The sequence below is a fragment of the Pseudophryne corroboree genome, chromosome 1, assembly GCF_028390025.1.
Source record: "Pseudophryne corroboree isolate aPseCor3 chromosome 1, aPseCor3.hap2, whole genome shotgun sequence".
Classification (NCBI taxonomy): Eukaryota; Metazoa; Chordata; class Amphibia; order Anura; family Myobatrachidae; genus Pseudophryne; species Pseudophryne corroboree.
In genome coordinates, this window is record NC_086444.1 from 807,725,773 (window position 1) to 807,747,076 (window position 21,304).

The window sequence follows — 21,304 nt, forward strand, 5'->3', positions numbered from 1 at the left end:
GAGTGAGTGATCTACAGTACTGTAGGTATTATATGAGGGATTGTATAATAGTGTTGTGCATTGTGTGATGTTATGTTGTCATGTTTGCTTCTGAAATGTCACCAAGAGAACTATGCAGGGTTTCTACAAGAAGTCTATATATGGAGGGGGATCCGGTCTGAAGATCGACAGTGTCTAGGTCGACAATGTTTAGGTCGACCACTATAGGTCGACAGTCACTAGGTCGACACGGATAGAAGGTCGACAGGGTTTCTAGGTCGACATGTGCTAGGTCGACAGGTCTAAAGGTCGACATGAGTTTTTCACATTTTTTTTTCTTTTTTTGAATTTTTTTCATACTTAACGATCCACGTGGACTACGATTGGAACGGTAAAGTGTGCCGAGCGAAGCGAAGGCACCGTGCCCGAAGCATGGCGAGCGAAGCGAGCCATGCGAGCGGACGCGGTGCACTAATTTGGGATCCCGGTCACTCTACGGAGAAAACGACACACACAAAAAAAAAAATCCTCATGTCGACCTTTAGACCTGTCGAGCTAGCACATGTCGACCTAGAAACCCTGTCGACCTTCCATCCATGTCGACCTAGTGACTGTCGACCTATAGTGGTCGACCTAAACATTGTCGACCTAGACACTGTCGATTTGATGAACCACACCCATATGGAGGTGTGTCCTTTCTTCTTACCCGATTTCTCTCTGAGACAGGAAATTCCAATCAGCTGGAAGCTACTTTGCAGGTAAAAGCATGGAAGGACCCATTATTACCATACACTTTCCTTCATTAACATCAAATGGTTCTTATTGTTTCATCAAGAGAACTGGTAGACTCAAAGGCTATTACCCTGCAAATGGTACAGATCAAACAAGGGGTCTCCACATGTACCATTCAGCCCTATGGTGACTTAGCCACTCACCCGGTATATATACTAATATTGTACCGAACAGCAGGGCTGTTTCTAGCTAATTTGGCTCCAAGTGTAAGATTTAAAAATGTGCCCCCCCCCTCATTAACATTAAAAAAAATGCCCCATAGCGTGACCTCGCTAAAATGGGCATGGTCTCGTCTAAAAAGACAACCTTACACCCCAGTTTTTGATCCTTCTCCAACAGATCACGGCCACCACAGGGAAAAAAAAATGATTCCACCGTATTAAGCCCCACACAGTAATGCCCCCTGCACCATATTATGCCACAAACCACAATGCCCTTGATACATTATGCCCTACAGTAAAGCTTTTAAGTACTTTTAAATTACAGATGGAGCCCTGCTCATCTATCCCTTCAATAGGATTAACTGAGCCAGTGCTGTCGGACTTAATCCCCTGCTGTAATGATTTGAGGCCTAATTCAGACCTGATCGCTGCTGTGCGTTTTCACACAGCAGACGATCAGGTCTGAACTGCGTAGGCGCCGCAGTGCGCCGGCGCATGCCAGACAGCCGACGCCCATCTCAGCCCTGCGATTGCCTCTGCCTAATTGACAGGCAGGGGCGGTCGCTGGGCGGGAGGGGGTGGGCCAGCTGTGTTTTGCCGCCGTTTTGGGGGCGCGGTCTGGGCGACGCAGGTGCTTAGGCCCTTAATCCCCTGCTGTATTGTTCTCTCTGTATTGTGTTGCAGCTGAGAACAATAGATGAAAGGCTTATGCTAATAAACCTTGGTGCACCATGGCGCACCAGAGAAAGCTAGATGAGCGAGGCTCCATCTGTACCTGCTTGATGTCAGGGATTTCATGCTCTGGGATCCATGCTGGATGCCAGGGGTTTCATGCTCTAGGATTGGTGTCATGATCGTTGTAATGCTAGTTTCCTGGGCTGTGTAATGGCAGTTGCCAGGGCTGTGTAATGCCAGTTGCCATGGCTGCAGAGCCGGCCCTAACCAATATGATGCCCTAGGCAAGATTTTGGCTTGTGCCCCCTAGCACCACCGCTGGTTCTGCCTCTGACCTTGCACCTCTTTCCCAGCACCATCACCCCTCACCCATAGCAGTGCTTGTAACCCCTATATTTTAAATAGGAACAGTTCGCACATTTGACGCACAGCCCAAAAAGGGGCATCTTCTTGTTGGGAAGGGGCATGGCCACACAATAGTAACCCCAATTCCAATTACGCCACACAGTACTGCAACTTTATTCACATTTTATCTTGCGATAGTGTCCATAATTCATATTACATCCCACAGTAGTATCACTTTACCTTATAAACGTTACTCCTCACAGTAGAGCCCCTTATTCACATTACATCACACTGAATTGCTCCTTATTCACATTACACCACACCCTATTGCTCTTTATTCACATTAGATGACACAGTAGTGCCCTTTCTATATGCAACGCCACATAGTAGAGCACCTTATACACATAATGCCACACATTAGTAATGCATTTATACACAATTCCACACAGTAATGCCCCTTACACATATGAGACACATTAATATCCTTATAAACATAATGCACCTTACACATTATGACAACCTTTATTAATGCCCTTTTACACATAATGTCCATTACACATATGCAGCACATTATTAATGCCCTTATACACATAATGACACACATAGTGCCCCCTACACATTTGCTGCACATTATTAGTGCCCCTATACACATAATGACACACATACAGTAGTACCCTGTTACACATATGCTGCACATTATTAATGTCCTTATACACATAATGACACACATAGTGGCACTTTACACATATGTTGCACATTATTAATGCATTTTTACATGACACACATAATGCTCCTTACACATATTCTGAACACTACTGCACAACCAACCCACTCACATGCACACAGCACTCACACTTCCACTAACACTGTGACCTCTGCCTCTGCTTGGATACAGATGTGTCCTCACAAATCTTGCATCAATGCTAACGTTGGGCACCTTTTTTTAATGAAAATGCATCTTATTTGCATTGCTATGTGGCTAGGATGCACAAGCAGCTTTTGCTGATTAAACTGATATGCAGCATGCCTATATACTGTGTGAGACTGGCTGTATCTGCATATGAAATGCTACACACAAATATAGGCATGCTGCATATCATTTTAATCAGCAGAAGCTGATGATGCCCCTAGGCATATCAAATGCCCTAGGCAATTGCCTAGTTTGCCTATGGCCGGCTCTGCATGGCTGTGTAGTGCTCTTTGTAAGGGGTATTTATAGCGCCCGGCCGCCCGCCAGCATCTCCCTCCTCCTCTTCCTCCCGCCCACCTGCCCGCCAGTTGCTCTGTCCTGAGTCCTGGTGCTCCCCCTCCTCCCGTCATTAGTACTCCGCTCCGGTTTGGAGTTTCGCATAATGATGCATTTGCGGGGTGACGTCACGACGCAAATGTGTCATTAAGCAAAACTCCGGGGGGGGGGGGGGGGGGGGGGGAGGGGGTAGCACCAGGAGCCACCAAAAGAGCCAGGGCGTGCGCCCTGTGCAACGGCACGCCTCGCCCTCTGCAAGAAACGTCTCTGCCGAACAGGATAAATGGGAATGTGAGTGGGTGTTTGTGGGAGAACTGGTGGTTGCTGTGACTGACATCTGTCAGAATTTGGGGTGTGGATCGATGTCTCCTTACAGGAAACCAGACTAGATGGTTAAGATCTGATCTAGGGGTAGTGGTGATACACTTGGTGATTGTTAAATTAACTTTTTGTGTGAAAATGGTGTATTGTATTGTATTATATTGCTTCTTAAAATACAATATATATTTGTATCTTTCCTGTTGTCTTGCCTCTGCAAACCTGAAATCTAAAGATACCTTGAGTTATATAGTCATACCTGACTCTAATGCTAGAAACACACCTATACAATAGTTGGCCTGATTACCTGATATGGGGGGTAATTCAGACCTGATCGCTGATGTGCATTTTCGCACAGGGTGTGATTAGATCTGAACTGCGCATGCATCTGAGCCGCAATGCAAAGGCGCGACTGACCGCAGCAACGGGGATCGTCGGTCAGCGACAGGATTGTGCGAAGGATTCATTCGCATTGGCGTTCGCAAGGAGACTGACAGGAAGTCAATTTGTGGGTGTCAACTGACCGTTTTCAGGGAGTGTCTGGAAAAAACGCAGGCGTGTCCAAGAGTTTGAAGGGAGGGTGTCTGACGTCAAATCCGGCCTTAATCAGAAGGAAACAATCGCAGAGACTGCACAAAATCAGTGTGCGCAGCCCTGCTACACATCCGAACGCACACTTGCACAGCGATTTAATCCTCCCCCTGTAGGTGGCGACTATCTGATCGCAGGGCAGCAAAAAATCAGCCCATCGATCAGATCTGAATTACCCCCATTCTCTGATCCACCAGACAATTGTATATGTGTGTATGCAGGAGCAATGCAGGAGTGTTAACCAATAAACTGCAATTTGGGAGCTAATTAATGTAACTTGGTGTTGGTGGTGAATATCAATATATTTTAGAGGCTATCAGTACAATGTGGATTCCCTGTATTGAATGGGGGAATTCATAACAAAAGGTTGGCTCTCAATATAGGAAATAATCATATTTACATTTAGATGCTGTTTAATGTTAAGGCAGATAGTAGGGAGCAGTGAGGGTGGGTAAGTGAGGGAAGCAGAGAGAGTGGGTGTAGGGAGCAATGAGGTGAGAGTAGGGAGCAGTGATAATGGGTGAGTGAGGGGAGCAGAGAGAGTGGGTGTAGGGAGCAGTGAGGGGAGAGTAGGGAGCAGTGATAATGGGTGAGTGAGGGGAGCAGAGAGAGTGGGTGTAGGGAGCAGTGAGGGGAGCAGAGAGAGTGGGTGTAGGGATCAGTGAGAGTAGGGAGCAATGTTGGTGGGTGAATGAGGGTAACAGAGAGAGTGGGTGTATGGATCAGTAAGGGTGAGAGTAGGAAGCAGAGAGAGTGGGTGTAGGGATCAGTGAGGGTGAGAGTGGGGAGCAATGTTGGTGGGTGAGTGAGGGTAACACAGAGAGAGTGGGTGTAAGGATCAGTGAGGGTGAGATTAGGGAGCAATGTTGGTGGGTGAGTGTAACAGAGAGAGTGGGTGTAGGGATCAATGAGGGTGAGAGTAGGGAGTAGTGAGGGGAGCAGAGAGTGGGTGTAATGAACAGTGAGGGACATCAGTGTGGACTCTGGAGGCGCTGAGCAAAGTGTGTGTTCCCGGCTTCCAGCTGACACCCCCCCCCCCCCCCGCTCTTTGACTCACCCCACGCTGCCTCCGCTCCTGCGCTGGACTCTTCCTCTGGCAGGCCCTGTGTGCGGCACTGCCGAGTGCAAGGTCGCTCAGCAGTTCAGGAAGGGGGGATGCAGTGTCGCGGCGTTTGTGGCCACTCCCAACACCGAGATGCGCTGCTGCAGTGAGCTGCTGGCTGCTCCTCTTCTCTGTCCTCCCACTGCCACTCCCAGAATACCATGCGCATCCCCGGCTTGAAACGCTGGGTGGGAGCGCAGCGCGGCACTGCTGTTTCCAAATTTGGCTGACAGCGACGGGGGACGGCGACGCCTAAAGGGTAAATACTAGTACCCTGCTTGCCCGCTTCCTGTGTGTGCTAGCGGATGCGCCCCCAGTGCACATGCGCTGTGTGCAATGCACCGCTAGCACACACCTAGTTACGGCACTGAGTAGGCAACAAAGACTGTCTATTAAACTTATGCGCTGTTCATTTTCTAATGGGGCAGTGCCCTAAAAGCCAGCTTTACTGTCCCAGGCAGCGTGATTAACCACTTAACTGACAATTTATTTTGCCAAAAACTGCTCTGAAATTGTCGGGGGCGTTTTTTATGAGTGAATTAGGTGAAGAACATGAATTTTACCATCTCCAAAATGATTTTAGTTAGAAAAATAAATAATAATAATTTTTTAAAATATTTTCTTTAAAAAAAAAAATTTTTCTCCCCCCGAACTTCGAAACATCGATTGGGAACATTGCGACCATCAGAACATCGGAAACATTGCGACCATCATTGCTTTCATTTTGAAAGCCGGGACAGCCTCCAGGTATACAGGGGGTCGTCTGGGGGTGGCTTGGGAAGGTTTATTTACACTCCCATTCGGCAGCCATTGTCTGCAGCCGCTGAAGGGGGGGATCCTGCCGTGCTGACCGATCAGCAGTGATCGGCAGCACGGCAATCAGCAGGGGAGAGTGCAGGGAGGCCGAGGGACCTTCCGGTCCCTCTGACAGCAGCAGCGGAGGGAAGTTTCTCTTCCCTGCCGCTGCTCACACAGTTTATCTGACTGGTCACATCCTGGGCGACCAGGTCAGATAGAGCACTTGCAGGCATGGTCGCATCTGATACGACCTTGCCAGGCAAGTGGTTAATGAAGGATACTCAGATGTCTGATGGTCACCAGTGGTGAATTTCCCATTAGGCACGTGAGGCACGTGCCTTGGGGCGGCATAAGTTTTGGGGGTGGCCCTTGGATGCTTGTGTTGGTACTGTCAGACCAAAAAAGTACCAGTAACTGCAAAATATATCCACTGTACTGTACCATATGCCATCTTGAATGGAATGTAAATGGACATGCTCAGACTACACCTGTAAGCTGTCCTCGTTAGTAAATATCAATACATTAGCTGGAGTACCCGGCGATGCCCGGGATTTTAAGAATGTCTGTTTACAAAAATAAATGTAAATATTAAACACACAGTATAAATAACATTGTAGATATCTGAATACCCGTGCTTTGGTACGGGATGAGGATGGTAAATTAGAATGATAGTTGTTTGTTAATTTACGTTGGTTGGAGATCTAGTATTTAGGCATAACTTGCTTCCCTGATGCACTTTGTGTAGTGGCCGGACCCCTTTTTGGTCCCCCAAGGGACCCTGCTCTACCCACTGTACAACTCTCAGTCTGTGGTTTTCTGCTGCCTCCATTCCCCTCCTCACATCATGTCAGTGCCCCTGTGAAATTATGATTTTTCTCTTACGTCCTAGAGAATGCTAATAAACTGTGAAAAATACGATTTTAAACCTACCGGTAAATCTTTTTCTCCTAGTCCCTAGAGAATGCTGGGGACTCCGTAAGGACCATGGGGTATAGACGGGCTCCGCAGGAGACATGGGCACTCTAAGACTTTAGATGGGTGTGAACTGGTTCTTCCCTCTATGCCCCTCATCCAGACCTCAGTTAGATCCTGTGCCCAGAGGAGACTGGATGCACTGCAGGGGAGCTCTACTGAGTTTCTCTGAAAAGATTTTTGTTAGGTTTTTTATTTTCAGGGAGCACTGCTGGCAACAGGTTCCCTGCTTCGTGGGACTGAGGGGAGAGAAGCAGACCTACTTTACTGATAGGCTCTGCTTCTTAGGCTACTGGACACCATTAGCTCCAGAGGGTCGGAACACAGGTGTCGTCCTCGCTGTTCGTCCCGGAGCTGCGCCACCGTCCTCCTCACAGAGCCGGAAGATAGAAGCCGGGTAAGTATATGAAGTAAGAAGACGACAAAGGCGGCAGAAGACTTCAGATCTTTAGAGAGGTACCGCGCAGGGATCGCGCTGCGCGCCATTGCTCCCACACACACACAAGGCACAGCAAGGGTGCAGGGCGCAGGGGGGGTGCCCTGGGCAGCAATAATTACCTCACATAACACTGGCACCATTGTTAGATGCTGCGGAGGCAGTATATTATAAAACCCCCGCCAGTATGAAAAAATGAGCGAGACCGGAGCCCGTCGTCGAGGGGGCGGGGCTTGATCCTCCAGCACTAACCAGCGCCATTTTCTCCACAGCATGCTGCAGAGAAGCTGCTCCCGGACTCTCCCCTGCTGTTCCAAGTAACAGGGGACAAAAAACGAATGGGGGGGGGGGGCACATTTATTTGGCGCGAATCATATATATAAAAAAGCGCTGAACAGGCTGGGACTGTGTTTTCAGTGTCTAGTGGTGCTGGGTGTGTGCTGGCATACTCTCTCTCTATCTCTCCAAAGGGCCATATTGGGGGGCTGTCCCCATATTCATATATCCCAGTGTGCGTGGGGGTGTCAGTACGTGTGTGTCGACATGTCTGAAGCGGAAGGCTCATCTAGGGAGGATGCAGAGCAGATGGTGGTGGTGTCTCCGTCGGCACAGCCGATACCGGATTGGTTGGATATGTGGAATGTTTTAAATGCTAATGTGACCTTATTACATAAGAGATTGGACAAAGCAGAGTCCAAGGAAAAAGCAGGGAGTCAATCCATGGCTTTGACTGTGTCACAAGGCCCTTCAGGTTCCATAAACGTCCCTTTTCCCAGAGAGCAGACACTGATTCCGACACGGATTCCGACTCCAGTGTCGACTATGATGATGCAAGGTTGCACCCAAGGGTGGCCAAGAGTATTCAATATATGATTATTGCAATAAAAGATGTTTTGCATATCACAGAGGACCCCTCTGTCCCTGACACGAGGGTCTGCATGTTTAAAGAAAAGAAACCTGAGGTAACGTTTCCCCAATTTCATGAGCTGAACGCTTTATTTGAAAAGGCTTGGGAAACTCCAGACAAGAGACTGCAGGTTCCCAAGAGAATTATTATGGCGTATCCTTTCCCCTCACAGGACAGGTTACGGTGGGAATCCTCGCCCACGGTGGACAAGGCCTTGACGCGCTGGAGGTGGAGGAGGTATTCCAGTGCTGGCTCTGTTGGAGATCAAACCTGCTGAATTCGGCGTTAAGGGTGAACGTGAGTGCTGTTCCCGGGATCGCCACTTCATTACTTGAGCTGATTTGAACTGTCTTAAAAAAACAGTTCCACCTGATTTGGTAAACCTCCATTTCATAAGTCAATTGGAATACCTACCCTGTTAAAATCTATGCCATTTGCACAAACCTTGGATTTTATATGTTTTTTATGCTGTTTATATAAATTAAAAAATTGTGTTACACTATGCTTTCTATCCCATTTTTATGTTTTATACACATATGATGGGGATGATCTGATGAAAATCAAGTGAATTATTGATTGAACAGAAGCGCCAGTTAAGTGGTCATTTCCATTATTCTTGTTTATAAAGGATGCATACCTTCATGTCCCCATATATCCGCCTCATCAGGCGTACCTGAGATTCGCTGTACATGATTGTCATTACCAGTTTCAGACGTTGCCGTTTGGGCTTTCCACGGCCCCGAGAATTTTCACCAAGGTAATGGCGGAAATTATGGTGCTCCTGCGCAAGCAAGGAGTCACAATTATCCCATACTTGGACGATCTACTGATAAAGGCGAGATCGAGAGATCAGTTACTGAAAAGCGTGTCTCTCTCCCTGAGAGTACTACAACAACACGGCTGGATTCTAAATCTACCAAAGTCGCAGTTGGTTCCGACGATTCGGCTGTCATTTTTGGGCATGGTTCTGGACACGAAAAAAAAGAGGGTTTTTCTCCCGACGGAAAAAGCCCAGGAACTCCAGAACATGGTCAGGGACCTGCTAAAACCAAAAAGAGTGTCAGTTCATCAATGCACTCGAGTATTGGGGAAGATGGTGGCGGCCTACGAGGCCATTCCGTTCGGCAGGTTCCATGCGAGAACATTTCAGTGGGACCTTCTGGACACGTGGTCGGGGTCCCATCTACAAATTCATCAGAGAATAAGCCTGTCCCCCAGGGCCAGGATGTCTCTCCTGTGGTGGCTTCAGAGTGCTCACCTTCTAGAGGGTCGCAGGTTCGGCATTCAATACTGGGTTCTTGTGACCACGGACGCGAGCCTCCGAGGATGGGGAGCAGTCACACAAGGAAGAAATTTTCAAGGAATATGGTCAAGCCAGGAGGCTTATCTACACATCAATGTGCTGGAATTAAGGGCCATATACAATGGCCTACAACAAGCGGAGAATCTTCTTCGCAACCTACCTGTTCTGATTCAGTCAGACAACGTCACAGCCGTGGCGCATGTAAACCGCCAGGGCGGGATAAGGAGCAGAGCAGCAATGGCAGAAGCCACCAGGATTCTTCGCTGGGCGGAAAATCATGTAAGCGCTCTGTCAGCTGTCTTCATTCCGGGAGTGGACAACTGGGAAGCAGACTTCCTCAGCAGACAAGATCTTCATCCAGGAGAGTGGGGACTTCATTAAGAGGTCTTTGCAGAGATAACAAGTCGTTGGGAACTTCCTCAAATAGACATGAAGGCATCACGCCTCAATAAAAAGCTTTGGACGTATTGTTCCAGGTCAAGGGATCCCTCAGGCAGTGGCGGTGGACGCACTAGTGTCACCGTGGGTGTTTCAGTCGGTTTATGTGTCCCCTCCACTTCCACTCATCTCCAAAATATTGAGAATCATAAGACGAGCAAGAGTGCAGACTACTCATTGTTCCAGATTGGCCTCGAAGGGCCTGGGATTCAGATCTCCAGGAAATGATCGCAGAAGATCTGTGGCCTCTTCCTCCCAGGGAGAACCTGTTGCAACAGGGGCCCTGTGTGTTCCAAGACTTACCGCGGTTACGTTCGACGGCATGGCGGTTGAACACCAAATCCTAGCTAGGAGAGGTATTCCGGGGGAAGTCATCCCTACTCTAATCAAAGCTAGGAAGGAGGTAACGGCGAAGCATTATCACCGTATCTGGAGGAAATATGTGTCTTGGTGTGAGGCCAAGAATGCTCCTACGGAAGATTTTCAGCTGGGTCGTTTTCTCCACTTTCTACAGACAGGAGTGGATATGGGCCTTAAGTTAGGCTCCATTAAGGTGCAGATTTCGGCCTTATCTATATTCCTTCAGAAGGAATTGGCTTCTCTCCCAGAAGTCCAGACTTTTGTAAAGGGAGTGCTGCTCATCCAACCTCCTTTTGTGCCCCCAGTGGCACCGTGGGACCTTGACGTGGTGTTACGGTTTCTTAAATCACACTGTTTTGCACCTCTTCAAACGGTGGAGTTAAAATTTCTCACTTGGAAAGTGGTCATGTTGTTGTCCTTGGCATCTGCGAGGCGGGTGTCCGAATTGGCGGCTTTGTCTCACAAGAGCCCCTGTCTGATTTTCCATGTGGATTGAGCGGAGTTGAGAACTCGTCCTCAATGTCTACCTAAGGTGGTTTCGTCGTTCCATATGAACCAACCTAATGTGGTTCCTGTGGCTACGGGTGACTTGGAGGATTCCAAGTCCCTTGATGTAGTCAGGGCCTTAAAAATGTATGTAGCCAGGACGGCTCGAGTTAGGAAAACAGAGGCACTGATGGTCCTCTATGCGGCCAACAAGGTTGGCGCTCCTGCTTCTAAGCAGACTATTGCTCGCTGGTTCTGTAACACGATTCAGCAGGCTCATTCTACGGCTGGATTTCCGTTACCAAATTCGGTAAAGGCCCATTCCACTAGGAAGGTGGGCTCTTCTTGGGCGGCTGCCCGAGGCGTCTTGGCAGTACAGCTGTGCCGAGCAGCTACTTGGTCGGGTTCAAACACTTTTGCAAAATTCTACAAGTTTGATACCCTGGCTGATGAGGACCTCATGTTTGCTCAATCGGTGCTGCAGAGTCATCCGCACTCTCCCGCCCGGTCTGGAGCTTTGGTATAATCCCCATGGTCCTTACGGAGTCCCCAGCATCCTCTAGGACGTAAGAGAAAATAAGATTTTAAACCTACCGGTAAATCTTTTTCTCCTAGTCCGTAGAGGATGCTGGGCGCCCGTCCCAGTGTGGACAAATTCTGCAAGGCTTGTATATAGTTGTTGCTTACATAAGGGTTATGTACAGTTGTGATCAGTCCCTGGCTGATGCTGTTTTGTTCATACTGTTAACTGGTTTGGTATATTCCATGTTGTACGGTGTGTATGGTGTGGGATGGTATGTATCTCGCCCTTAGATTAACAAAAATCCTTTCCTCGTACTGTCCATCTCCTCTGGGCACAGTTCTTTAACTAAGGTCTGGAGGAGGGGCATAGAGGGAGGAGCCAGTTCACACCCATCTAAAGTCTTAGAGTACCCATGTCTCCTGCGGAGCCCGCCTATACCCCATGGTCCTTACGGAGTCCCCAGCATCCTCTACGGACTAGGAGAAAAAGATTTACCGGTAGGTTTAAAATCGTATTTTTCACAGTTTATTATATAGCGCAGCACATTATGTATCTCCTGATATACTCTGTGCTGCTGGGGGACCGTGCTACTTCCGCTGGGTGGTATTCATGTGACCGGCGGTCTGCTGACCAACAGTCACATGACCTCCTCCACCATCCCGCCGGCTCAGTATCCCGATGGTCGGCATGCCGACCAACAGGGACTATTTCCACTCGTGGGTGTCCACGACACCCATAGAGTGGGAATAGAACCCGTGGCGACCGCAGGTCACCACCGAGCCTGCATTGTAAGTCAGATGTGTACCAAGTTTGGTGTAAATTGCTCCAGGCCATCCACAGTTATGCTGTCTGCTGACATACTCTGTGCTGCTGTCCCACCCCTAAGGGTGCTAGGGGTGTCTGACCCCCACAGTGTTTGTTCCCATATTGTAAGGCATATGTGTACCAATTTCTGAGTACATTGCTCCAGCAATTCCGGAGTTATGCTGTCTCCTGATATACTCTGTGCTGCTGTCTCCCCCCCAGGGGTGCTAGGGATTTCTAATTTTTTTAGTTGCCTCCGACGTGTTTTATTACGCTTGTATGTCAAATTTCATGTTCTTCGCTTGTAAACTGTGAATTTGTATAGAAAGACAGACAGGACAAATTTTCACTTTTATATAGTAGATAATTACAAATAAAAAAAATGCCATAAGTTGGTGGCTTTTAATTGGCTATCATCAAATGAGAGCTTATAACCTAGGGGTGGGCAAAATACGGCCTGCGGGCCGGATGTGGCCCGCGAACCGATCCTGCCCGGCCTGCTGCCTCCCACCTGCATGCAATGACAAGCGGCCCGACAGGGCCGCTTGTCATTGTCCCGGCCAGCTTCCAGCCCAGGTCACCAGCAGCGGCTGCGAGCTGATGCCTGCGGCAGCGCGGCTCTGTTAACCGCAGCCGGCACTATGTGATCTCTCCCCCCTGCTCCCTGTCAGCGCAGCTCCTCCTCCCCCTGCTACTCTCACTCACCCAGCCAGCTAGGCAAAGCTCCGCCTCTGAGACAGGGGGAAGGACTACTTGCTTTGCCGTGCGGAGAATGGTGGGCTCTCAGTAGCAGGGGTCTCTCGGGGCATGTGTCCTGGGCCCCCCTCCTTCAATGGGCCATCCCTGATTATCAGAAGGAAGAAAGAAGGAGGAAGTAGTGTCCCTGCAGGGGGCGGGGCTATCCAGCACGGAGCACAGCCATGATGCTCCTGCACTTTATTATGCATGGCAGGTAGGATGATGGACTTCCAAAGCAGTCAAAGTTTTCATGCAGTGACATTCTTTCATTTAAGTTATGAGGGACCATAAATTATATTATGTCTGTGTAACTGTAAATGATAATGTGCCTGTAACTCTGTGTATGTGTCTGTATATGTCTCTGTGTAACTCTATATGTGTCTATAGCTCTGTATATGTCTGTAGCTCTGTATGTGTCTGTAGCTCTGTATATGTGTCTGTAGCTCTATATGTGTCTGTGTAACTCTATGTATACTGTATGTCTGTAACTCTGTATATGTGTCTGTGTAACTATGTATATGTAGCTCTGTGTATGTGTTGGATCAGTATGATTCACCGCCACTTGGGATCCCGTCGGTCAAAATACCGACGCTGGGATCCCGATATCTCGAAACTGACAGGGGTGTTCTCCCTTCTCCCCAACCCCCTAACCCTCCCTCCCCGCAACCTAACCCTAACCTCCTCCCTTGGTGCCTAACCCTAACCACCCCCCATGGCTGCCTAAACCTAGGGCCCTTCCCCCAGTAGCCTAACCCTAACCCTCTGAGGGCGGTGCCCAACCCTAACATCCCCTCCCCGCAGCCTAACCCAAACCCTCCCCCCCACCCACAGTGTGTAAAAGAGAGCTCTAGCTGCTGTAATGTAAAAGGGGCTCTACCTGGTGTAATGTGTGTAAGTGGCGCTACTGTGTGGCATAATTTAAATAATGGAGACTATTGTGCAGCCTAATATGAATCTGTATGATTTTTTGGCCACGCCCCTTCCACACAAGCCACGTCCCTATATTTTTTGGCGCATGGAGGAGGGGGGGAGCTGCTATTTTGTGTGCGGCCCTCGAATACTGACAGGAAAGTGTCAAGTGGCCCCTCAGCTGAAATAATTGCCCACCCCTGTTATAACCCATCAAAAAAACAAAATATGCAGGCAGGGGGCGGCCATGACTGTTGTGCCTACGGGTGTCGTGCCCTCACCCCCAAAGCCACCCCTCATGGTCACGCAGTTGATCTGACACTGTGTCTTCGGATGCAGCACCGGATCACTGAAATCTGTAGTGGGCATCTTTTTACTTAAGATGCCTCCTGCGGCTTTTGTATAATTTTGTCCAGCCTCTGCATACAAAGATATGCTATTAGCGTCCACCTCTGAATCAGCCTCATAGCATACTTACCTACATTTCTTTTCTCCTCTCCGAGAGATACCCGGAGCGGAGAAGCAGGTGGGCGGCAATGGGGGCGGAACTGAGCCAATGGCATCATTACGCCACGCCTACTGCGTGGAAAAATGACGCCATTGGTCAGTATTTGCATAGGGCGGAGCTTCAATGATGCGATTTGTATATAATTGTGTCATTAAGCCCCGCCCCCTCTGCCAGGTCCGCAATTTTGCCATATTTAGCTACCCATTCTGCCCACTTCCCTCGGAAGTGGGCAGAATGCGGGAGGGGTGCCCACTCTTCCGGGGTTCCGGGAGAGTTGGTAAGTATGCCTCATAGTCTCATGTTATCCTGTTTGTTCCGTGTGTTCCAGAGAACAGATGTGATACCCGGGCAAATAAAGGACAATGTTATTGGGTGAGTAGATGATCTTTTACCTGGTGATTATGTCCGCTTTACACTATCTGTGTACCGGGATACCAACTTAAGATGGAAGTTCGTTCACGATACTTCGGAGATGTAAGGGATATACGTCTGCACAAGTGGGTTGTTCAGGGAGCAGTCAACTCAACTTCGGTTTATTAAAGGCATTGGGAAAATCAAACAACTTGAATAATAGTAATACGTTACAGTAAATCATCAAGTACAGATAATAAACAGTTGGTCTTCACACCGTAGATTATGCCAATACTGTCATAGACTGTTTAATTATTCAGGTGTTGCATATCCCATCACCGTCCTTCTCAGCAGTTATGCACGTTTACCTGAATTGGTTATATTGACTTATTATACTATTCAAACCTTAACTCAAATATTCAAGCTGTTACCATCAAAATATGCATGCATAAGAAAAACAGTTTGTTACCAGTTACAATTATCTGATTACCCTTACTGAGTATCCCATGTATTCAGAAGTATTAGTACAACTTATGTTCTTCCGCCTGTGCACAGGTCTGTAACCCCCTTTAGAGTGTGTCCACACGTGGATATATATGCATATATATATTTAGTCTTTCTTAGACATGTCCCTGTAGTGTAAATAAAGGCCTGTCCTCTCTGTGGCCACACTGAGGGAAAACTGATCCACTGCCTTTCCCATTCACTCTGGGTAGTTCTGTTCAGGCCTCCTTTGCACTGTAACCTGGCTGTCACAGTTCATCTGATGTACAATGTCACTGGTCTGTAAGGCCTGGCAGATAAGCATCGGTGGCACCAGCACTGTGTGTGCTGTCCTTTCTACTAAGACTTAGGGCATTTAATGTAAGAGGAGGCAGTTTGTGCTATTGCTGGCAACAAGTTATGCTGTGCCACAGACAAAAGTGGTTCTATACTCCTGGAGTAGTGCCAGCTGCAATGTTTGTAGACAGTGTGTGAGCAGGGAGCCTGTTTACTTGTACAGAATCCTCCCTGAGGATGGAGTTACCTCTCAGTGCTGTCTCTGGCTGCTGTATTCACAGCACTGTCTCTGCATGGATAGGGCATTCTCTGTAGCTGCTACTTCCTCTGTTCTTATATGGGCAGTGAGCTGTTACTGATGAAACCTCACTGATCTCACTCCCTCTCTCTCCAGAGGAGTTCCTTGCTGTTGCTGCTGGGACTTGCACAATGATACTAGTGCTGACAGGATACTCTGGAACTGACACACAGGAACTCAGCCTCTGCAACTCACTCAGGATCCCACTGCTTGTTCTGCTGTCCTCTCTGCTGTCCCAGCTTACAGCACCCCCCAGTCCTCACACCAATCTCTCCATCACTCCACCCTTCCTCTGGGTTCTCTCTAGGGATTGGCCAATCAGATGAGAGGTGTGGGCTGTGTCCTCCATCACACCATCCACTGTTGCTAGGCTCCAAGAAAAAGGGGGGAAAGGGTAAAGCTGCAGGTTATGTCTGTTTATATGGCAGCCCAGAGTATACAGCTGTCCTTTTTGGCAAAAAGTCTGGGCTACACAGGTTCTCATAGGGTCCTACATGGAGCACCTGGTACAATAAGGCAATGTACATGTCAGTTGAAGGGAGCATGAGTCCTGTAAGTTCTGGGGGATACCACACTCAACCCCGCTTGAATGATGCGTGTCCTCACGCATTCGTCTCTCCACATAGTCATAAAGTCATTATTTTTTTTTCACAACATTGACATTTTACTGACATGAAATACATTGGGTTGCAGGTACTGAAACAATTATGTTTTAAACCTCAATGCATTTAGTAACTGTAGAGCAAACAAGTTTGAAAATCACATTAGTATAATCATTACAGATCAGACATGAGAAGGGTCTATAACTAATGGGCTAGAACCCCTGTGCGCCTCTTCCCTGGCTTTCTCGATGCCTGCTGCAACAGTGAGATAAATTCTTCACCACTCATTGAGGTGTACTCATAGTCAGGACGATGCAACTCTGGAAAGAGCCATTTCACGGCCTCTTTAGCTTCCCCCTGGGTTTTTGCAGGATGGTGAGGTTTAGGGATGAGCATAACTGAATCTGATGCATTGGGTTTAGAGGATTCTAAGTCTTCCTCTGTGGCCTTGTGGGTCACTACTTCTACTTCCCGGTCCTGATCAGTAGCGTTTGAATGAGCCGGATTGAGGTAGGCCGTATTGGAATTGGTGTCTTCCATCATCGTAGGTCCACACCGAAACGACCGAACAGTTTCTTGCAGGTTCTGTTGCGTATATCCACTTGGTTTCTCAAGGTTAGCTGTTCTTCCCAATAATGCACTCTGCGATTCGGCATTAGGATCCTGTTGACTGCATACAGATGGCCTCTGGTTTACACTTTCTGTCACGTTTTCTGTGGAATACATTCCATCTCCATGGCATCGGTAGTGACGTGGATGACCTCCACGGTGTGGATGGCACCAATAATGCCTGCGATCTGCTGCATACCTGCTGCCCTTCACTGGAGCACCACCTGGACCCGTGACGTTGATTGCTCGTAGACCTTTCTCTCCCCTGATTATGTCAAATTCCACCATCTCTCCCTCTCCCAGGCTGCGATAGTATTTTCTGGGGTTGTTCCTCTGTATGGCCGTATAATGAATGAATGTATCTTGCTTGGTGTCATCACGATTGATGAATCCATACCCACGTCGCACATGAAACCAGATGACCTTTCCTGAAATTTTCCTTGTGTGGACAGGAGTGTCGGTATTTAATATGTCGGTTAACTCATCTGCATTTATATGGCATTGCCTGCCATAGTGTGGCCATCCTTCTTCAGAGGTTGGTTTTAACCTTATTGTGTCCCCCGAGGCTCGGTCTCCGTCCTCGGGGCATTGGAGTTTAAATGTTCGATCTGGTCGCAGTTCCTCTCAATATGCCCTATTGCCTGGCATCGATGACAAACGGGACGACCCTGGCTGTCGAACTGGTCTGAAGGCCGCCGCCCGTACTCTGGAGGTGGTTCCCAGCGTCTTCTGGCCGACCTCTGTCGCTCGGACCTCCATCTAGGTTCTCCAGAATTGGGTGTCGGTGGTCTCGCTAGGAGTCGCATTTCTCTCTGGATCTCTGCCATCCCCACCGTTAACTCTTCCATCTGCTTGCGTAGGGTTTGTATCTGATCTCCTGAGGGGTGCTGACTACTCTGCACCACTGGATCTCTGACTCGTTTCGGTCTTTCGGGACTGGAAGCAGTAGCTCCCATCAGCTCTGAGGATTCTCTGAAGTCCACCAGCTCTGGGTACTCTTCTTCTCTTCCCGATTGGTTGCCAGTTATTGTGATGGCGGCTTCCTTGAAGTCTAGGAAGGTTTTCCCCGGCATTTGCATTTTGAGTAGTCGTAGTTGGGTTTTGACACTCTCCCTTGAGGCTCCTTCAATAAACTGAATCGTTAGCGCTTCGTCTGCATTTCTGACTTCATCTTTGTCAACTGCTTGGATCGCTCTTAGTGTTTCTTGTAAACTCAGGGCGTAGTCTCGGAGGGTCTCGCCCGGTTGCTGTTTGCGCGCATACAGCTTCATTTTTAACTCGGGGAGGGTTTTTGTCTCAAAAGTAGTGGACAATCTCTTTAAGATCTGGTCTACCTCTTTCTTGTTTTCAGTGGGCCAGGATATGACTTCTCTTAGAGCTGACCCTGTGAGTTGACCTACCAGAATCTCGACTTTCTGCTGTTCGTTCAAGGTATACAACCGGAACATAGATTTGAGTTTATTTTTGAATTCTGTAAACGTGGTACACTGTGGCTTGTTGGCATCTCCGCTATAGGTTGGAAGCCACGGCGCCCCAAAGTAGTAGGGTAAGGTTATTGGAGCATTCGGTGTCGTTGCCGGGGTTGCCTGTTGTTCTTGTTCCTGGTTCTGTACTACCGGTGGTGCTCCTCCTCCTGCAGCCTGTTGTTGTTCCATCTTTCAATTAGTGAGTTTTCTCCTGATTGCACTCGGATCCTGTTCGTTGACGCCAAATGTGATACCCGGGCAAATAAAGGACAATGTTATTGGGTGAGTAGATGATCTTTTACCTGGTGATTATGTCCGCTTTACACTATCTGTGTACCGGGATACCAACTTAAGATGGAAGTTCGTTCACGATACTTCGGAGATGTAAGGGATATACGTCTGCACAAGTGGGTTGTTCAGGGAGCAGTCAACTCAACTTCGGTTTATTAAAGGCATTGGGAAAATCAAACAACTTGAATAATAGTAATAATAATAATAATAATAATTTTATTTATATAGCGCTCTTTCTCCAATAGGACTCAAGGCGCTTAACAGATATATAGCATGATATAATACATAAAATAATGAAGTACATTTTCATAAAATACAGAAGCACGAAGATACTAAAAGGGACACTATGGAAATGCTTGAGTAAACAGGAAAGTCTTGAGTCTACTTTTGAAGGATTCTATAGTTGGGGCCTCTCGCACTGTGCGGGGAAGTGAGTTCCATAGAGTCGGAGCCGCATGACTAAAAGCTCGACCCCCAGATGAATTACGGGAGATTCTAGGTACTGCTAAAAGTCCTTCATCTACAGATCGCAGTAATCGAGTCGGGCAGTATGGGGTCAGAAGCTGTTTCAGGTACCTTGGGCCTTGGTCATGTAATGCTTTGAAACTCAGTAAGCCAATCTTGAAGATGATTCGCCATCTTACAGGCAGCCAGTGAAGGGAGTAGAGGATGGGTGTTATGTGGCTAGAACGGGGCTGGTTGGTTAACAGCCTGGCAGCTGTGTTTTGCACCAGCTGTAAGCGCTGCAATTCTTTTGCTGGTAGACCAAGGTAGAGGGCATTACAGTAGTCTAATCGAGATGATACAAATGCATGTATGACTTTTGGCAGATCATCTGAGGGAATTAAGTGCTTGATTCTGGCTATGTTCCTCAGGTGAAAGAATGAGGATTTGATTGTGGCTGATATCTGATGTTTAAGTGTCAAGCCACCATCCAGGACAACGCCAAGATTCCGCACACGATCACTGGTCTGTAATTCTGAATCCCCGAGTGTAAGTCCAGTTGGTTGGCTATGCTGCAGTCCTGTCCTTTGATGTTGCGGTCGTATTATAAGGACCTCTGTTTTATCCGGGTTCAGTCGTAGCCAGCTGGCGCTCATCCACTCCTGTAGTTCAGCTAGACAGCCATTTAGGGTTGCTATTGGGTTATCAGTGCCCGGAGCAAAGGACAAGTACAATTGTGTATCATCTGCATAGCAGTGGTAGACCAGGCCATGGCGCCTGATTATTTCACCCAATGGGAGCATGTATACTGCAAAAAGCATGGGGGATAGTATAGAACCTTGTGGGACACCACATGGCAATGGCACTGGTGGTGATGAGTATAATCCAGATGATACTCTCTGTGACCTGCCTGTGAGAAATGATTTGAACCAGCTTAGGACTGTGCCATCCAAACCACAGAAATGTATCAGTCGCTCAATCAGAAGCCCATGGTCCACGGTATCAAATGCTGCCGAGAGATCCAGAAGGATTAATATTGAACAGTCACCTCTGTCTTTTGCCATCAGAAGATCATTTAACACACACAATGTAATACGTTACAGTAAATCATCAAGTACAGATAATAAACAGTTGGTCTTCACACCGTAGATTATGCCAATACTGTCATAGACTGTTTAATTATTCAGGTGTTGCATATCCCATCACCGTCCTTCTCAGCAGTTATGCACGTTTACCTGAATTGGTTATATTGACTTATTATACTATTCAAACCTTAACTCAAATATTCAAGCTGTTACCATCAAAATATGCATGCATAAGAAAAACAGTTTGTTACCAGTTACAATTATCTGATTACCCTTACTGAGTATCCCATGTATTCAGAAGTATTAGTACAACTTATGTTCTTCCGCCTGTGCACAGGTCTGTAACCCCCTTTAGAGTGTGTCCACACGTGGATATATATGCATATATATATTTAGTCTTTCTTAGACATGTCCCTGTAGTGTAAATAAAGGCCTGTCCTCTCTGTGGCCACACTGAGGGAAAACTGATCCACTGCCTTTCCCATTCACTCTGGGCAGTTCTGTTCAGGCCTCCTTTGCACTGTAACCTGGCTGTCACAGTTCATCTGATGTACAATGTCACTGGTCTGTAAGGCCTGGCAGATAAGCATCGGTGGCACCAGCACTGTGTGTGCTGTCCTTTCTACTAAGACTTAGGGCATTGAATGTAAGAGGAGGCAGTTTGTGCTATTGCTGGCAACAAGTTATGCTGTGCCACAGACAAAAGTGGTTCTATACTCCTGGAGTAGTGCCAGCTGCAATGTTTGTAGACAGTGTGTGAGCAGGGAGCCTGTTTACTTGTACAGAATCCTCCCTGAGGATGGAGTTACCTCTCAGTGCTGTCTCTGGCTGCTGTATTCACAGCACTGTCTCTGCATGGATAGGGCATTCTCTGTAGCTGCTACTTCCTCTGTTCTTATATGGGCAGTGAGCTGTTACTGATGAAACCTCACTGATCTCACTCCCTCTCTCTCCAGAGGAGTTCCTTGCTGTTGCTGCTGGGACTTG

General features: G+C 47.8%; 1 protein-coding gene across 1 annotated transcript; it reads right to left on the reverse strand.

The window, feature by feature from the left end:
- Positions 1 to 14,891: 14,891 nt before the first annotated feature.
- LOC134910801 (uncharacterized) lies at positions 14,892 to 19,161 on the reverse strand. The gene is made up of 2 exons (XM_063919188.1): positions 15,770 to 19,161; positions 14,892 to 14,917 (listed from the first exon to the last, which is right to left on the reverse strand). The coding sequence occupies exon 1, from the start codon at positions 18,684 to 18,686 to the stop codon at positions 17,580 to 17,582; it is 1,107 nt and encodes a 368-aa protein (XP_063775258.1). The 5' UTR covers positions 18,687 to 19,161; the 3' UTR covers positions 14,892 to 14,917; positions 15,770 to 17,579.
- Between the last annotated feature and the right edge of the window lie 2,143 nt (positions 19,162 to 21,304).